Source organism: Neolamprologus brichardi, chromosome 10 (assembly GCF_056152115.1).
Source record: "Neolamprologus brichardi isolate AB-2024 chromosome 10, ASM5615211v1, whole genome shotgun sequence".
Classification (NCBI taxonomy): Eukaryota; Metazoa; Chordata; class Actinopteri; order Cichliformes; family Cichlidae; genus Neolamprologus; species Neolamprologus brichardi.
In genome coordinates, this window is record NC_142113.1 from 18,711,296 (window position 1) to 18,730,468 (window position 19,173).

General features: G+C 41.2%; 2 protein-coding genes across 2 annotated transcripts in view; one reads left to right on the forward strand and one right to left on the reverse strand.

Moving 5' to 3' along the window:
* The window catches only part of pds5b (PDS5 cohesin associated factor B), a 30,986-nt gene extending 16,005 nt beyond the window's left edge, over positions 1–14,981 (reverse strand). Inside the window, exons 1-8 of the mRNA XM_006800131.3 lie at positions 14,894–14,981; positions 6,829–6,956; positions 6,384–6,587; positions 5,679–5,765; positions 2,036–2,133; positions 1,110–1,236; positions 657–737; positions 41–181 (exon numbers count right to left, since the gene is read on the reverse strand). Coding sequence (XP_006800194.1) covers positions 41–181; positions 657–737; positions 1,110–1,236; positions 2,036–2,133; positions 5,679–5,765; positions 6,384–6,587; positions 6,829–6,936 — 846 coding nt within the window. The 5' untranslated portion in view covers positions 6,937–6,956; positions 14,894–14,981. The remainder of the gene's footprint in view (positions 1–40; positions 182–656; positions 738–1,109; positions 1,237–2,035; positions 2,134–5,678; positions 5,766–6,383; positions 6,588–6,828; positions 6,957–14,893) is intronic.
* Positions 14,982–16,340: 1,359 nt separating this feature from the next.
* On the forward strand, positions 16,341–18,586 carry zar1l (zygote arrest 1-like). The gene is made up of 4 exons (XM_006800132.3): positions 16,341–16,922; positions 17,774–17,866; positions 17,946–18,020; positions 18,240–18,586. The coding sequence occupies exons 1-4, from the start codon at positions 16,341–16,343 to the stop codon at positions 18,381–18,383; spliced, it is 894 nt and encodes a 297-aa protein (XP_006800195.2). The 3' UTR covers positions 18,384–18,586.
* The last annotated feature ends 587 nt before the right edge of the window (positions 18,587–19,173 follow it).

The following is a 19,173-nucleotide window of genomic DNA, read 5'->3' on the forward strand; positions in this document are numbered from 1 at the left end:
AAATAAATAAATAAATAAATGTGGATTTGTTTCCCTATACCTTGAGCTTGAACTCCAGCTGTGGCAGCACTGAGAGCAGCAGGTGGCTGTCTATGTTGTAAAGCTCCAAGATGAGGTCAAAAACGTGCTCAGACAGATCGCTGACTGAGGTCTTTCCCAGCATCAGCACCTGGTTGAAAAACTGATGCAGACGACAGAGCAGGAGGAGTAAAGATTACTGATGAAACTCCTACATGATCGCACGACTTGACACAACGACGACACAACTCGGACTGCGTTAGCGGAGAGAGGAGTAAGTACGTGTGTGCAAGACCATAAATCATCTTACGTCTTACGATTCGGTATTTTAACCAAGGACGTGTAAACCACGTGGATTAGGAGGCATTAGAAGTTTGCCGTAATGTTCACCATATCTCTTAGCTTCATTAGCACAGATATGAAACTCCTACAGCACAGAAACATTTCAAGCATGGCAGGCTGTGCTTTAAGTAGAGTATCACACTACACGCCACCGACTTCAGAGCCACAGTTACACCTCTGAAAGTATCACTTTTGAGTGTTATGACTGTTAACAGGTTTAAATATGTCTCCTGTGTAAAATGAAGTAAAGGATTAAAACAGCACTATAAATAAGAGTGTCAAAGATTTAATCTTACATTGGTGATGTAGGGTTCAATAGCCTGGGCAGTCCTCTTCAGCAGAGCTTTGGCCAAGTCATATGCTTGTTTATTCAAATTCTAGATAACAACAACAACAAAAACAAATTGGTGAACAAAACAGCAAATCACAGCAATGTTCAGAGATGTGACTGTGAAAAACGAGGGTGTAGTCCATCATCTCTTGTCTGAATGCCATTTGGATAGTTCGGGAGCAGATGTCCACACATTCTTGTGGACCAGTGCTTAAGCTGCTTTACCTCTTCCCACCTGCAGGGGTCTCACTGAATTAGAGAGGATGGAAAATCATACTGGCCTCAGTCTAGTGAACATTTCAATTTATTTTTTAAGGCTTTCCTTTACTGAGCCGGTTCTACTTGGATCATCTTTTGTGGCGGTACTACGAGCGCGTCACTGAGACACTTAAACGCATCTGCACTTCACCCGACGTACCTTGTGCGCTGGCACTAGATTGACCAACACGGTGTCCAGCAGCTCCTGCGATACGGTGTCTCCCTCACAGATGATGGAGCTCATCAGATCGACCATATGCATGTGCACTTTCTGGTTGTGCCCGTTGCTAGGGAAACAATGCACAAAAAGTCAAAGATTAAGGAAGGACTCTTTGTATAACTGATGTGACTTGTTGTTTTTCTGGCAGGACCTCTCATTTCAAAAAGTAACCTTCCACACAAACAAAACACTATGTGTCTTTGAAAATGCACCGCTCACACAAAGGGTGGGCAAACCTGCTCATAATGATCTGCACTACAGCAGGGCAGCAAAGCTTATTAGCTAAATTTAAATCTGTTCGACTGTCTTCCTTAACAGTACCAAGCATTACCAGTCTCATTATGTCGCACTCTCTGGAAACACCACTTCCACACATATTAACACCATCTCACCAACACCTGCTGGATCACTGAGAATATTTTAAATGGAAAGCAGGCTTCTTTAGATTCTTTCAATGCAGTAAAAAGAAAATAAAAAGAATTAAGCACCGTGTTGGCACAACCTTGACACAGACAACCACAATCTTTCCAGTGGCAAAGAGCCAGATTCTGTACTGCAGAATTTAGCCCTGGAGGTTGTGTTCAGCACAGTAAAATTGAGAGGTGGGGGTTTAGAAGAAAAAAGAAGAGAAGCGAGAGGGCAGTCACTTAGAAACAACTGTACCGCTACTGTGCATTTTTACAATGCAGCAGCAAAGACAATTTTCAGATGTTTGAATCACAGCAGCTTAGCGCTGTCAGGACTGCAGGAAGGCAAAAAAAACATAAAGGAAGGAATTAGAAAAAATAAAAATCTGGGCACAGACACACATGCAATACACCATGAAAACCGAGGTGGTTGGTTGTGACTTATAAATAGGGACTCACTTGATGACCTGGAAGAGAGTTCTGTAGAGCTGGGTGAAAATCTCGTTGCTGTCTTCAAGCTCAAAGCAAATGTTGTAGGATTTCACCCATGCGATGTTCTGGGGGGAAAAAAGAAAAAGAGGCGACAAGATATATATGAAAATATTCATGCAGCACAGCTGTGTTTTCTTGTCAAGTGGTTAAAACACTTATAGCCTTCAAAGTTGATATGGTGACAAAATTCAGCTCTTATAAACGAGCATCAGCTCAGTGAAGTGTGCATGCGGTCTTCTCAAAATGCTTTAAATTGTATCACAGAGATAAAGCCCAACAATCAAAGAGCACCCTTTGAGCAAGCACTTGGCAGTGGGAAGGGGGAAAAAAATCCTGAGAGAAGCAGGCTCAAGGAGGAGCAGCAATCTGCTGTAACTGGTTTACCTTCATTTCTGGTCTCTACCAACCTCTGAAGCCCTTTAACAGTTTAACGCTCCAATAAGTGTCTCCCATTAAGTTCATTGCCCATTTTCTGACTGGGTTGAGCTGGAGGTTGGTGCTAAGTGGGGGCTAGGGTTGGGTACTAAAATATTATGCAGGTCCCAAAACCTAATAGGCTGTACAAACAAAAAAATATTGTGCCACTTATTATTAATCCATAAATATACACTGTATGGACAAAAGTACTGGGCCACCTGTATATAACATCTACAGGAGCTGCATAGATTAACAGACTGTAGGGCCCAATCCACCTCTCCTTATCATGTAGCTGGTAGAATCTTCCTCTATGGAAGGCTACTGCTACTGTCAATCCAACACATTTGCAGTTGTTTATTTACAGTCTGTGCTCTCCATCATTGCAGACTTTTCAAAACTCAGATTGCTTTACAACATTTAATGGAAATAAATCTTGATGCAATACATGCAAAATTGTAGTTTAACATAAGCAGGCAAACACCAACAAGTATGAGAGACTTACAAATAAAGCAATCTTGAAACAATAAGTTGCAGCAAGTCTGACTGCTTTAGAAGTGCCTACTGTACCGGGTACAGTAATGCATGCAATCTTGTGCTAATGGGACTTGCTAAACAAGAGGGAAAAATCCAACAAACAAAAAACCAACAGCTATAAACACAATCATTTCCAGGTAACATTCACTCTTGTTTTTTAAAATAAGCCTGAGGGTATTCAGCCGTGACACCGTGACCAGCCACCAGTCGCCTCTTAAGAGGACTGAAATTGGACACTAAAATAAAACTCGCACTCAGTCCCGACAGATAAGGAGAAATGACACCAGAGGAAACAGTATTTCAGGCCAGTGACCAAGTTTAATGATAAAGCATATCAATACTGGCCAGTGTAAGGGCTTCAGTGCATTAGGGCTGCATGGCTCTGCATCTGGCTTGCTCTGATACACACAGCAGAAAGCACTGAGATAGCACGACAGTGGAGAAAGCAAATGTTGAGAAAGAGTGAGAAATTGTTCTTCCAAAGCCAACAACTACTCTGTGTGCTGTTAGCACAATTAAAACCTTTGCAGTTGAAAAAGCAATTCAAGTCCTTCACTAAGCCACCCACTTAACATGCTTAAACATGTAGAAGAGCGACCTTTTCCACTACTCCCACTCTCCACTGATATGTTTTACATATCCACCGCATGCTTTGTAAGTATAACATATATTCTTTAAAGCTAGTTAGTATGAACTTGGCCTGCTTTGAAGTTAGTGTGAGCTGACTCGACTGCAGGAAGATTACTTCTTCATCAGAACTGCTTAATATAAGGCTGAGATGAGCTCACAGTAATCTTGACCATCAAATTTTAATCAGTTCATAAATTAGGCCTGTGCCATATCAAACCTGTTATAGTAAGGTACAGATATTTGAAGTGATATAAAAATGTCAAATCATTGCCATGTGTTTATGTTTCCTAGTGCATTTTACAACACAATAAGCCCAGGCACGTCTGAAAGCGAGAGTTGTGTGTCAGCCTCTGATCCAGTACCTAAAAAGAAAGCTCAACAATGCACAATACTTTGTAAAATATGCAAGAACACTGCTCCCTCTGAAGGTGGAACATTGAAGTTGTTTCACTGCTTGAGGCTAAAACACACCGCCGAGTACCGGCAGTCTACAGAGGAGGAGATACTAACAGCTGGTGACATGTGACCCAAAGGTAAACAGACAACTCCACTGAGCTTCACTGAAGCACTCGCTAGCTGCGCTCCATATGACAGTAAGAGCAAACAGTGGATGGAGATTACTGATGCAGCTACATGGTGGCAAAGCAGGGCTTTAAGCATTTGGTTAAAAAGACTGAGCCAAGTCACAACATCTCAGGAAGATAATATTTTCCGATTTTATCACATGGCAGTATTTATGCAGGTTGTTGAAGTGCTTCAAGGCTAAATTACTTTAATTATTGTTAAACTGAAGTGTTAAGGATAAATTTCCAGCGAAAACATTACCTAGGTAAACAATATCTCTCACGACCATCATGAACACTTGTGCTTAGTTTAAGCATGTACAACCCTTGCCCCTCCCCCAAAATACAATAGGTGTAGTTCCAGCTATTAAAACTCTGTATTACACACTCCCACAACAGATCATTTGGACTTCACTGTTGCTTTGTTAACAATAATCATTAAAAAAAAGATGAAAAAATTGGCAAGATTTCCCTCGTCTTCAAATGGCCCATTTATGCCACAGTTAGAACTGCAGCTTTAATTACAATCCTAATAATCATTACGTTGCAGACAAAAGACAATGACTTGCAATTAAAAGCAGTTTGTCTCTTTCATTTTGTGGGGAAATTGCTTCTTGGCACAAACTCATAATTTAATGAAAACACACACACACACACACACACACACCGCATTGAACCACACAAGCAGGAAGACCGAAAAACAAAAACCATTAACGAGGGAAAAATCAAATCAAATCAGAACGAGATTCTTCAAAGAGCTTCCAAAAATGCTAAAGGCTAATTTAGTTTAAATAAATAATTTTCTGAAGGCGGAGTACATTTCTCCTTTAAATGGAGTTCAGATACAGTTAGCTGCAGTCATTTATTATGCAACCAGGAGTGCACACATGCATTAGGCCTCAGTCACACAAAGTTGGAAGGAAAAGATGTACTCGCCGACCAAACAGAGAGTGGTTGCTAGGAGTTGTTGAGTGAAATCTATTGCAAAGAGGAAGCAATCCTTTCTCAGTGCACGGCTGACCTTTTACCTGCACAATGCAACGCATGCTGAATGCAAGACTTTACGGTGGCACTTTAACATGCCTTTCAGAGACATCAGAAATACTACTTTATTGTAAAAAAGCATCTCTGCTGCCATTTAGAGATAGCATCCACACACAGAGCAAAGCCTTCAGCAAAAGAAGTAACCAATATCCAAGGGGCTGTTCCTGACAGTTCTGTGATGCACAAGCCTCCATTGTACCAACCAGGCGTACACCTCTTGGTATTTAATGTCACAACAAACAACTCCACACACTCCACTGTTGCAATTAAAGAGCCAGGACAGCACAACCACACCGCACATTTTGTAAAAGCTCAAATTAAACTCCTCGCTGTATTTTGATCAAAATACTTGGGACCAAATTCAATTTACTGTGACCAAAGCCCCAGTGCTACACGTTAGCCACAAAAGCTCAGTCACGCACCTCCAGCAGGTAGAAGTATCTGTTGAACTGCGCGCTTTTAGTGTCCTCCAGGCCTTTCAGTTGTCTGGTGATGAACATGAAAATGTCCTAGACAAAACAAAAACATGCATACAGTGAATCCTTCATGTGAGCAGCTCTACTAAGCAAAATTCAGGCATGATCAAAGAATTACACTAAAGTAAATATAAATACATTGAAAATGTTCAAACTGTTAACAAAGGACACACACAGAGGTTCCCATATAACACACACTGAACTTTAAAGAAGTCACATCTCCAGCTGAATGAATTTCAAGTACACCTGTTGACTGAATATATCAATTTGTCCAATTAGCATTAAATTATTCCTCTAGAGCAGGGGTGTCAAACTCAAATACACAGTGGGCCAAAATTTAAAACTGGAACAAAGTCGCGGGCTAACGTTAATATTTATTGAAATATATTCATTCCTCCAGATATAAGAATGAATCTTTTCTTATGGACTCAAACATGTTTTGCTGAAAAACTGAATATGGAACAAGCAAAGCTTAATACTAAACAATATATATATTAGCTGTATAATACCAGTAGGCCAGCTCTAATAGTAATTTGGTATGAGTTTGACACCTATGCTCTAGAGAAGCAGAAGCAGGGTTGTCTAATTACAACAGTAACTCTAACAAGACAGAGTGAAGAAATGTAGAGAAAATATGAATCACCCTCCTACCTTTAGTTTGTCTGGGGAAGTGTAAGGGGCCTCTGGGGCATAAATCCTGAATATGTCTGCCAGACAGCAGGCCACCAACAGACGCACATCTTTATCTGGGTGTTTGAGAAAGAAGTCTGAGGCCAGGTGGAGGGCCAGGTTCAGGTAGAGCTCCTTCTCTTCCTCAGAGTCCTGGTCCATGTCCATGAAGGTCTTGACAACCATCTAGAAAAGAGATGGGGCATTTTAAATGGGGGAAGGCAAGTCCCCGAGGTTAATGGCCGAGCAAGGGGTAAAACAATCATCACTCCAAGACAATGAGGTTTAAAATGGGTTTATTCAGGTACACCAAGCAAAGTTTTTTTTAAAGATGATTATTCTTTCACTGATATATCAGCAATATTCCTCAATAGAAGACGACTCCAAAAACTACTACTGAAGCAGTAATGACCAATCTGACACTGACCTTGAGCCTTCGAACCATTTCCTCTTTGGAGATTTTGTCAGAGATCTCCTTGACCCCCGGGGGGTAGGTCACCTTCCCGTCTGTGGCTCGAGCTTTAGAGTGAGCCATCCTCTTTAGCTCTTCACTGCCTGCAGAGAGACACAAGAGCATTAATTACAAACACAAGAGCAGCAATACTATTTTGACAGAGAGCAAAGGAAGAGAGTCAAACCCCAGAACCTTGAAAACTTGCTGAATCTTGATTTGAGGTGGGGAAAAAGCATGAAAAGGCACAATGTTAACTTCTTGAGACCCACAGGAAATCTTTTTAATACTTTAAAGCTTCTAAAGCAGCCTGAAAGAGAGCAACCTCTGAAATATTCAGCGAGATATTCACAGCACAGCAATAGCTTCCTACAAGCTGTGTCCAGGATGAAATTGCTGCATTCAGAGAGCATGGCTGATTTTTTTTCCCTTCCTTGTGAGCTTCTGCTACCATTGTGCTCCACATTTCATTACCGCAGCCACAAGCATTTCACAGATTTACACCCAGTTTGCGTTTTAGGGCATTCACATGATACAAAATGTGCTTTGACGTCCAATTTAGCTGCTCTTAACCAGATAATACATGCTGCACCTTTCAAACAACTAAATAAACCATTCCCACTGTGGCTTTTTTCCCCATTAATGACATTAAAAGCAACAGAAATGTGTGCACCCAGTAAGAAGAATTTACTCTTCACCTAAAGCCTGAATTGTCAGACCGTAAAGCCCGGCTTACGGTTTATGACTATACCAAGAGCTTGAATGAGCTGAGGGGTGCACTATGAAATCATTTTGACATAGCTAGGCTTTCTTTGTGTTAGCTGGCTTAACAAAATCCCAGTCAGAGATAACAGGTATCACAGAAGAGGTTATCGGCTTTCTTTGTTAACCCGGGATTTCTGCTTCAGGCTCCGTGTGCTCTCGGACAAAAAGAGGCATAATTTAACTCTTCTTCTGCACAAAATGGATTAACTGGGTGCAGCCTACTTCAGTCAGAGACGTTATCAGAGGAACATGTGATAGAGATCTACAAAAAAATGTTACTGCAGAAGTTAACAGTGGCAAACATGGAAAAAGAGCAAAGCTGCAGAAAACAGTTAATCTTTTAAGCAGATATCTGTATTCCCCCCCCCCCCCCCCCCCCCACTTGGTGCACTCTGAGTGCTCTCAGGCTTTAAAATGAAAGCATTTAAACATCAGTGCATTCAGTTCTGACACGGTACCACAGTCTAATAACAGAGATGGTTGAAATCAAATTAGTTTTTAGTCAAATCAAAGTAAAATTAATTTTACAGATTGAATATTCTTGGTGATTTAAATGAACTGATTCGTTTTCTCATTTGTGGGCATTACAGCACTTTAAAAACAGACTTGACAGCTCTTTAGGATCACGAGCAATCAACTGAATGCATGGACACCGCTGTGAATAAGAGCTGCATTTTGATCACTTGTGACTTAACCTCTGCAGCATTAGTGCGACATGACCCAACAGTTTGCATAGAAAATGTTGATGGCCCTCGCTGCCCCTTTTCTGCCTCCATCTAATAAAGTCAGAAGCCTGTGACACAATTAATTAAAAATGGTACTCCAGACTATTTCAACTCTTAATGTAACCTGCTTTGGGCCAGGTTTTTCTAGCTAGGCAAAAAGCGAGTCATCTGTAATGTTGAGAACTCAAACTTTAAGCTCGACATACCTCGCTGACTCATTCATTTAGCTTTGCAGTGCTCCCCTGTGTGCACTTCATGACACTCAGTTCTTGTTGTTCTACCCTCCACGACAACACTAATAGCTATAGTGAAAAAAGCGTACATGTGAGAGTACATTGGCATGATTTAGCCAACCCTAATTAGTGGTAATAAGGGTACTAAGTCATAACATCTGCCTTGTTCTTTATAATCTTTGCAGGCTGTTTTTTAAAAACATGTTGTGGCTTAAAGGGAACAGCAGGCTGACATTAACTAACAAAATGTCTGCAGCTCTTGTAGCTTTTGCACAATGTTTAGGCCCAGTGAGCTGCTTGGTTTAAATATATCAAAACCTTGATATTAGAAACTAGAATCCAAGACATGGCAGCTTTCCTCGGTTACAGCTCAGAAATGCTGCTATTAACCAAAACAGTAATTTTCTCCAGACTCACGTCTTGGTCTATTTTCATGTCAGTTTTCTAGCCGTTACCATAAACTCACAAAAACAGCTATCAACGCGGACATGTAAAAATATTTAATAGATGAAGCAGATTAATGTGAATGTAGGTACTTAGCCGAAGATCGTGAGTGCACAGACTCATTTTGCAGTCGTTTACTTTTCCCAATTCAATTCAATTTCCAGAGAACCATCAGAACATAAAGTCCCCTCAGGATAGCAAGATGGTAAATTGTTGCATCACATGTAATAGGAAGCAATTTATAATTTGCTTTGCTGTCCAAACAAACATTGACTAAAGGAGCCAGCATTCAAAGAGTCATATAATGGGTTTCTCAACAACAAACCAAGCAATCTGAAGACGCTTCCTTTGACTCTATGTAACTCTGGTAGGCCATCTTTTATATACAATTAGAATTAACATACATCTCATTATTTCCTTATAATTTTAGTTATTTAAAATAAAATGAATCAAAATCAAACTTGCACATAGTCAGTCATACATCAGTAATGAAATCAGATCAGATGGCGCTTTAAATAATGCAATTAAGTTTAAGAGCGAGTGATAATGATTACCTTTGTGAGTCATACACAAAAACCACACCGCAAAAGTGTCAGTGTTAACACACACAGGTTAGATGTTCTAGCTTGATATTTCTCTGCAACTTTAGTGGCAGCTATGATAATCAGCAGAGGTGTTAGCTGCTCGCTGTTGTGCGTCTCTGTGGAGGAGTTTGTTTGTTAATTTTCTCAGACTCTCCCACATCTCATAATGAAATTTAGCTCCCTACTTGGGGATGTGATTACTTTGTGTCGTGCCCAAGTATCCGCCCCTTTCCGACTCGCCCGCTGGCATGCACTCACACTGTGCTTAATGATCTGGGTATGCTTCAGTTTGTCTCGCACCTAAACTCCTCACACAAAGTCACTGTCGCTTTCAGTCCTACACAATGACATTCGTGATTTTCTGCATTTTCAGGTTTAATGGGGCCCTTTTGAATGTGATGACAGACCGTCCAATCACGTGGTTTATAGATATGTCAACATGGCAAGGTAGCTGTCCCTGAGGAAGCTTTGGAGTTCCATACTTTAGAGCAGTTAGGGCATCACACTGCACTACTATGCCGATGTACAACCTCTTTAAGCAGCGCCCCCCCCCCCCAAAAAAAAAAATAAAAAAAAATAAAAATAAGAATAAGAATAAAAATAAAAACGTCACATGGCCATGAAGCAAGCAGCCCTCATGCATATCATGGGGCTTTCAGTTTTTGCAACCTTGCATCTGTGGCATCACCACACACTGTAGGAATGAGTGTATGATAGTCAGTTCTTAAGAACCATTTTAATGATTCATCACAGCAAAAGATTTCCAGATTATACAAAGGGAGACGTTGGAAAGACAAAAAAACCCCAAAAGACTTTTGTACTCCAGTACTAACACTGATGTGGAGGTTTTGTATGAGTGGTGACACCTGTACCACTTAGGAGAATGCTGGAGCCAGCCCAGTGTGGCCTCACTGGTGATATAAATGATGACGTCACTACTTGTGTGGACAATGACCACTGCAGCGACCATAATGAGCCCTTAAGCGGTCACACAAAGGTGGTCATTATCTCAATAAGTCAACCAACAGGTAAGCAGGTTAGATCTCCAGAATAACTTACCATTGCAATGCACCCCACTAAGAATTAGACTCTTAATCACCTGATCACACTGAAAACAGGGTAAAAGCTTGACGGTGCTTGGATCAATCCAAATCTTTCTTCATAGCAAAGGCCTCTGGTGTATTCAGGATATGTTAACATAGCAAAAAACCCATGTGCACCTAGTAGTTGTGAAAATGTTACCTGATTTAATGACACACCAATGATCTCGGCCTTCATTTTGCTCATTGTCACATCCACACTATGATGCTATCCTATTGACAAAATCTGTCCATAGACAGACAGATATGGACACCAGCTAAAGACACATGAGGCACACTTCAAACCCACTGTGAGTTCACCTTAGGGCAGCAAATTACTGTGCTTTCAATTCAGGATATGCAGTCACATGCTGATAACTTGACTGGCAATTTGGACGTGTAATGTCAGGTCACACAAGCCTAGAGACCAGTCTGCAATCACCTGGCAACCACTGGTCATGAAGGAAAGAAAAATGCAGTATCCACAACTGGTGAAAACCACCTTGCTGCTTTGGTTCCTAGCTGATTGCTGCTGTCACTCGTAGTATGCACAGAACACGCCAGCATGTCTGCAAACACTCGCCAGCTATTCCTGCAGTAGCAGTGATAATGTGAAAACTGCCAAAACTGAGACAGTTTGCCTTCAAAGTAAAAACCAGGCCTTTACAAAACTTGCTGACTGTCGTGCTGAAACAAGTTTTACACTGAAGGCATATGCAGTTTTCTTCACTTTTTACTTTTTACTAGTTTACTACTGCTCGGCTAGCACGTTTGCAGAGATTTTGGTGCAGCAAAAATATCTTCTTTGTAACCAATTTCACCCAATAACCACCAGCAACATCCAAGAATTACTCACCAAGCACCAATATGACAGACAGCTGTCAAGCTATGTGCATGACATGGTGTGGCAAACTGCTATATGACTGCAGAAACCCAGACTACGGTTGGGTATTCTGGAAAAAGGGATCATATCCCAATCTTAGTTTCTGCAATCCTGTGGTTATGTGTGCATATAGATCTCTATTCAATTCAATTTTATTTATATAGCAACAAATTACAACAACAGGTACTTTATATTGTAAAGTAAAGATCCTACAATAATATCTATTAATACCTCTACAATATCTCTCTGTAAAAAGGCATCACATCTGCTCAAAAGTAAAAACTCAATTCACAAACCCCAGTATCCTACTTGAAGCTTTCAAAATATAACCTTTCAATATAATTGGAAGGTTGGTGATTCGATCCCTGGCTGCTCCAGTCTACATGCCAAATTATCCTTGAGCAAGCTACTGAACCACAAGTTGCTCTCTCATGCGTTCATTGGAGTGTGAATGTGTGAAAGCGTTAGACAGAAAGCATTTAAGCTTTGTTAAAAAAAAACAAAACGCTCATATAAATGAGTGTGAATGGGTGAATGAGGAAAGTTGTACAAAGTACTTTGAGTGCTCAAGTAGAAAAGAAAAGCACTATAGAAGAACCAGTCCATTTACCATAACAGATAAGTACCTTTTAGTGGGGAAATCTGTACGATTCCTTTGGAAAGTGCACAAAATGCCAAACCGAGATCATCCTCATCCAACTGCTCACTTCAACTTCCCTGACAGGCATATGTTAGGCTGCCCGATCCACAGTTCAGACCAGGCAGCATGAAATTTAGCCAAATGTTTTTTGTTTTACTTGGCTGTAATATTATCTCCTTTTGCTTGTTAAGAAAAAAAAAATGATGTAGCCGTTTTATTCAATACAACGACATAACAAATACAATTAAAAAAAACAAAAGACTGCACATATGCAGCTATAAGAGGCCCTGAAAAATGAACAAATGATTTTCTTCTCTCACAAATGATCCGTTTGTTCCTTCAATTTCAGCTACTTTTAATCCCGAAAGAAAAACTGATTTATGAAGCGGCCCCGGTCAGTGGGTCTGCCGTCTGACCAAAGCGCTTGATTTAGAGACCAGACTCCAAAACCTAGTTATGAATCACAACCAAACAGTTTTCTGTAGCTGTAGTTGGGCTTTTACAAAAACACACACAGACACACACACAGGACATTGGCAAGCTGCCAAATTGCTTGATTCTGACCTTCTTTTCCACCCACAGCTGCTGCCAAATTTGAGTCCATCCCTCTCTCATTCTGCCACACTGATACACAGTTGAGCTCTGGCAGCCAATCACAGCAGATTATTTCTCAACCTAGGGAGGCTGCGTGGGTACCATCCACCAGGGAACCAGCACTAAATAATCACAAAGGAGCAAGCTGTCCCATACACAACCTCCTGAACATGAGCTACTTTCAGCTTATTACTGGTTTATCACAGTAAAAACACATTTATCCCCCCACCGAAAGCCTTTCCTCCCCCCCATTAGTTGCTTATGCTCTTCCCACTTTTGCCTTTTAAAGGCAGCTGCCAGCAGAAATGTGAGAACTTTCCATTCTTCGAACCTAATTCAAACTCTGACAGAGACATCCTTGATTTTAACCCCCTCCCATTTGGGTGATCACAGGGATGAGGGTGAATGTCAGCAAACAGAGAGGGAACCGGACACCGGCCAGCTTTAAGGGCGAACTCGTCAACCTCCGCGCGGGCACTCTCACAAAAACAAAGCGATGGAAACTGGCTGAAGAAGGGAAACGCTTTCAAAGAGTTGAGCTTTTCCTCAGATTAAATGAAATGGACAAGTGAAGGCTGAATCACATCTCTACGGGCATTAGGCAGCACACACATCATTACTCCTCTGTATCCATTCACCACAAGGCAACCATCGAAGAGAAACAAACTGAAAATCTTGGTTTTGAAGAGGAAGAGCTTGACTAAACATAATTCAGCTCAGTTCACAATTCAGTTAATGCTTAAAGGAGCAGAGCCTGCATTTGATTTTTTAAATAGGGCCAAATTATCTCTTGAAGAAGTGCAAAGTGGCTCCTGATAAATGAGTTCTGCCTGTAGCATTATTTTATTTGCAATTCGCACCAAGAATGAATACATTAAAATCCTATTTGGGATTTTAAATTGTGTTATTTTTAAGAGGATTTTTAAAATTTATTTATTTTGTTTCTCTCTCTCTCTGTGTGTGTGTGTGTACATGGAGAGAAATCCAAATGAAACAAATATCTAACCCAGCGTTACAAGGCCATGTAATCAGATATTTTAGACTGCTTACAATCTTTAATCCACTCATCAAAACGCAATGCTGATGATGAAGCGATTTAAAAACAATAGCAATAATAAAATTAAAAACATATACAGAGATTATATTTTTCATATACATATATAGACTGATAGCTGTCACATCAGATGCCCTACAGCCCTCTGGAAGCGACTTAGCTGCAAAAATAAATGTGTCCTATTTGATCACACCTACTTTTTCACCTCCAAAGCTTCTATTTGTGTTCATATTTTCATTTTTGCGCAAACTCGTTAAGTAAAAGTCTTTAAAATCTCGAGAAGCCTTAAATACACAATTACCGCTAGAGGATCAGGTCTCTGCAATTTAAAGAAAGAAAAAAAAAGTAATGCGCCTTGCACTAAAAGCCCGCAATAATGAGCGTCACAACGAAAATACTACGAGATCACTACCAGAGTTAGGCTAATAATTTATTCTCAAGGCCGATTTCACGTGGGTGAGTTTATTACACAGTCGGGAAGCTGTCCGTGAATAGAGGGTATTGTTATTGGTACAGCAGCGTGTTCAGGCCAGGCTGCATTATTGCTGTTATGTTGACTGTTGCTAATCCATCTAGCTGCTGTTAGCTCGCTAGTATCCACGCTAAAAACTAGCGTGCCGAGCTAGCGTTAGCAGCAGAGCAATCTCAGTGACAGAGGGCGGACTGAGAGTAACGCTGCACCGAACAAAACACACCGGCTAACTACCGTTATATCCATATCAATATCCCGAGCCCGCTCACACAACCAAGCCGACCCCCACTGTCTGTTCGTGCTGCGGGGAGCCCAGTCAGCAGACTACTATTTTACTAGCTAACCATTTTATTGTTCCGCCGCAGGACCAGGTCAACCAGCGCTGTGAATCGGACAAGGCTGCCGAGAACACAGGCGAGCGAGGCGGGCTCTGCTCCGCCTTTTTTAGCGCTGGAAACCCGGGAGCTCCGCGGATACATCCCGGATCACATCGACTCTGTGGCAACGACGTCCGAAAATATCGCTGCTTTTCAATCAAAACAATTCGCTTCTTTGTGCATTTACTTACCTGTTACGGTGAATTGTGATAAATCGTGTCCTCCTCTGCAGCTCTCTTCCCCCTCCTAGCTCCAAAATGGCGCCAATATGTATAGATTCAGTGCCCGTGGGTAAAAACCATCGATGGGTGCGTAGCGCCACCTATAGGGCGAGTTCGGGTACTTCTTCTGAGCCCTTCACGTGACGCATGGAGCGTCTATTTCAGTTTTTGTTTGTAAAAATTTCCAAAAAGATTTCGAGTATTCAAACGCATATAAAAGAAAGTTCCTGTAATATATCTAACAGTCCTCGTGAAGCGCACTTTAAAGATAAAAGCAGGTAATTTGCATTAAAAAAAACCACACTAAATTAATTTAGAGTGGATTTTTTAGCACAGGCCTATAAAATACACGAACCCTGCCAAATAATTCGTTAGTCTTCTTAAACAGAGTTTACATTTAATCCCACAGTTTAAAAAATAGAGTTTTAAACATCCAAGCGATAATGTTTCGACACTATTCTTTAAGGCATTGTTGTCTATTTTGCATATCAAACGGAAAACCCAGGATTCCGACAGAGCCTGAACTCACCACCAACCCATGGTTCAACTAAAGGGGTGCGTGAAAATGATCGCTTAAATATGACAGTAACGGTGCATTTACGTTAATCCTGTGTAAACTGGAATTAGAAATATAAATAGTTGCTGCTGAATGGCGCTTCTGGCGTTTTAAGTGCGCCCCTACTGTTAGAATATATGCCATATAAAGTCATTTATTCACACAGACATTTTAAAAATAAAAATCACATTTATGGGACAATGCCCATGGGTATTTATTTCTCAATTTCCTTTGTCTGCTAACCTACTCATTCACATTTTTAATACTTCTAACACATTTTTGGCTTTCAAATTATATATTTTCTGACTTCAGTGGCTTTACTAAAAAAGCAATATTACTGAAGTTATACAACCTTCTTGCCAAGCTGGTTCACATAACGTCCAACTAAAAATAAATAAATAAATAAATATGTAACTGCATGCCTCATAAATCTCCTGCTTGCTTTGTCTTTCTCCGATGGGTCTCTGGCCAACATGAGCCAGCCCATAGGGGGAGCTCCAATATAACATTTCGGATTTGGATCGTTCAAATAAAGCAGCGCGCTTGCTGCAGAAGTGGATTGTGCACAGTCTTGTTTCAGCAGAGATTTTCTGCAGTTTTTTGATAAAAACAATTTTAATTTAACTTAAATTTTAAAGATGGCCCCTAAAAATGTACCACTACACTTTCAAATGCATAGCCAGCCATTCTTGCTGTAGTCAACAGAGCCTTATTATTAATAAATAATAGAGGGCACCGTATCTCTACCTATATTCGAGCCTGCACACCGCTGTTCTCAATTAACCAATCAGTGCCTAGAGAAGGTAAGCGTAGGCTATAAATCTCACGAGGACGAAGTTGGACTGGTTTCATGGCTCCAGGATGGAGGGGTTCCTGTCCACGTTTCCACCATACAATGTATATGGTAACCCTGTCTGCGCTTCCCCGGCTCAGGTCGGCAACTGGGGCAAGAGAGATGGTCGCTTCATGAACCCCCAGAGCCTCAACTACCTGGACCTCTACAAGACCCTCCTGTCCCAGGTCAACCCCAGTTTACCCCTTCAGCTCAAGAAGGCGAACACCAAAGAGTGCGGCGTGCAAGTGAACGCCAGGGTGGATAAAATTGTCCAGTGCTCTCTGGGCCCCAAAACGCTGTTTTGCGATGAATTTCCCACTCCCTGCAAGCTCCCCATGAGCCCCGATGCGTCCACACCGGAGGGGAAGGCGCAGTGCCACACGCCGCCAATGAGCAACCTGCGCTTCCTGAGGCCCGTGTCCATCTATTCGCCGGTGTTTGACCGCAGGCTCTTCCTAAAGAAACTCGAAGACTGCGCTGGTGAAGGAGAAGGTGAAGCCGCCGCCGAGCAGGCCACGTCCGAGGCCGATGGGGATCAAAGTGGCGAGGAAGCCCCAGAAGACTCCAAGACCGCTTTCCACCGATCTCCAAAGGGATCCAACTTTCAGGTGGATGCGTGTGGGGAAATGGCAATGAGCACTGTCTTTAGCTTTCCAATCCACGATGTAACTCAGAAAAGTCCCCCAGTCATCTGTGGTTCAAGCCCTCAAACTATAGCCTAATTAGTGTGACTGTCATTTAAAACCTATTATCCACCCGGAAATATAGATTCTTTTAGTTAATTGGCAAATGTCACCGTAGGCTCATTTAAATTTGTTCTGATTTTAACTCAGTACTTTTTTTACACTAAAAAACATCTAACGAAACTCGATTTATTTAAGATTTAAGAAGTGTAAAAGATCATAACGTGTTCAAAAACACAAAGAAATAAAAGGCAGTATAAGATACTAATTGTCTTAAAATTAGTTAAACAAAAAGCACTTAAAGCGGGGATGTCAGACTCCTTGTGGGCCACATAAAGCCCAATTTGATCTTAATGGGTCGGACCAATGAAACGCCCTCTTCTGTCAGTGTAAAGAAGTTTAAACTTAAAGGCAGTTTAAATGCAGTTTCTCACACTGTCTCACTTTCTCTACATGACAGATGTATAAAATGAGACATTACTGATAACTCATTGCCCAGACTGTTCTGTATTTATAAAAGATAAACAAATGTTTTTACATTGAAAAACTATCTTGTTTATTAACTACTTTGTAGTATGAATGGTAACGGGGTAGAGCCATTATTAATGGGAAACTCAAAACGTATCACGATAGTTAAGTTCAAAATCTATGCACTCACTCATATTCTCCATAAAAGTATCACCAGAATGTTTACAGTCAGTGCAGCCCACAGGGAAAAACCCAGCTGTGGTAAAAAAAGATTTTGTACACATTTTATTTATCTTTGTTTTTTGCAGTTCCTGGAGCAGAGGTATGGGTTTTTCCACTGCAAAAAGTGCAACATCCGGTGGGAGAGTGCTTATGTATGGTGCATCTCTGGAACGAGTAAGGTTAGTGGTAACGAGCATTGCACAAACAAATAAATACCTGCATTCTTGCTGAGCTAAAATAGAGCGACTGCTTTGGCAGGTGTACTACAAGCAGCTCTGCCGGAAGTGCCAAGTGGGGTTTAACCCCTACAGAGTGGAATCTATCCTGTGCAAGGTACGTGAACTTGTTTTTGAGGAACTTTCGCAAGATGATTTGTTCACTTGGACTTAAAGTGGAGTCACAGGGTCAGTCAGATTCTGTGTGGGCCATTTAAATAAACTGGATCACATTTCTAAGGCACTATCAGTCTCAGTAAGGCATTCCTTCTGTAGGGATGAGAAAAGCCTGTGCTGTTTCTTATGCTGATGATGTTCTTTTACCCCCCCGTGTCAGGGTTGCTCTCAGACTTGCTGCGTCTGTGAGAAGAAGCAGAGGCACATTAATATGAAGAAGCCTCACCGTCAGGACCTGTGCTGTCGCTGCAAGGGAATGAAGCTGTCCTGTGACGCCACCTACAGCTTCAAATACATCGTCTAAGTTGCCCGCTGTGAAAGCCTGAGGTCACACCAATAAGGCTGATGTGTAAAGTCATGCCACAAAGAGAAGCTGCCACCGCCCCCAGTAGCAAACTTGAAGAGTCACTCCAATCGCTGCCCTGGTTTGAGCCAACTTTAAAAATTCATTCCCCTTCACTGACCCTGGTACCTAACATGAAAACTATTTTTGTATGAAGAAATAAACACTGCACCTTAAAAGTTGAGATTCCTGAATGTATACATACACTATGAAATCAAAAATGGAAATGATGGGGTGCTTGCCTATTATACCCAGTAGACTATGTTACTCTACTGCAGTGATACAATGTTCTCCCATACAAACTGATGGCACAATTTCTAAATTACTCCAAGCTTTTTTTTTTTAACAATACTAGTGTGTCTAGGTAATAAGTTGCACTCTAATATGTAGAACAAAGTCCACATATCTTAGCACAAGCTTATGGTTCTGAAACCGATGTACAGATTAGGTTAAAAGTGAAACCATGGTAAAAAAAAATTTATTTAAAAATATTGGCTGAAAAACCTTTAAAATTCAATGTTGTCGGTCGTAGCACAAATCCATGGGAAAGAGTTGCTGATCAAAAGCAGCAGCAGTAGGGCTTCATGCTGAGAGCACGATAAATGTGATGTTTGCTTTGAGTGTTGATGCTCACGAGCAGTTGAACTTTGTAGATCTAGAGCAAGCATGTGATGGATCACCAAGAGAAACCGTGCTGCTGCATGAGGAAGTCAGAAGTATGTGAGGGACATGCAGGGTAACTGTGGAGTGA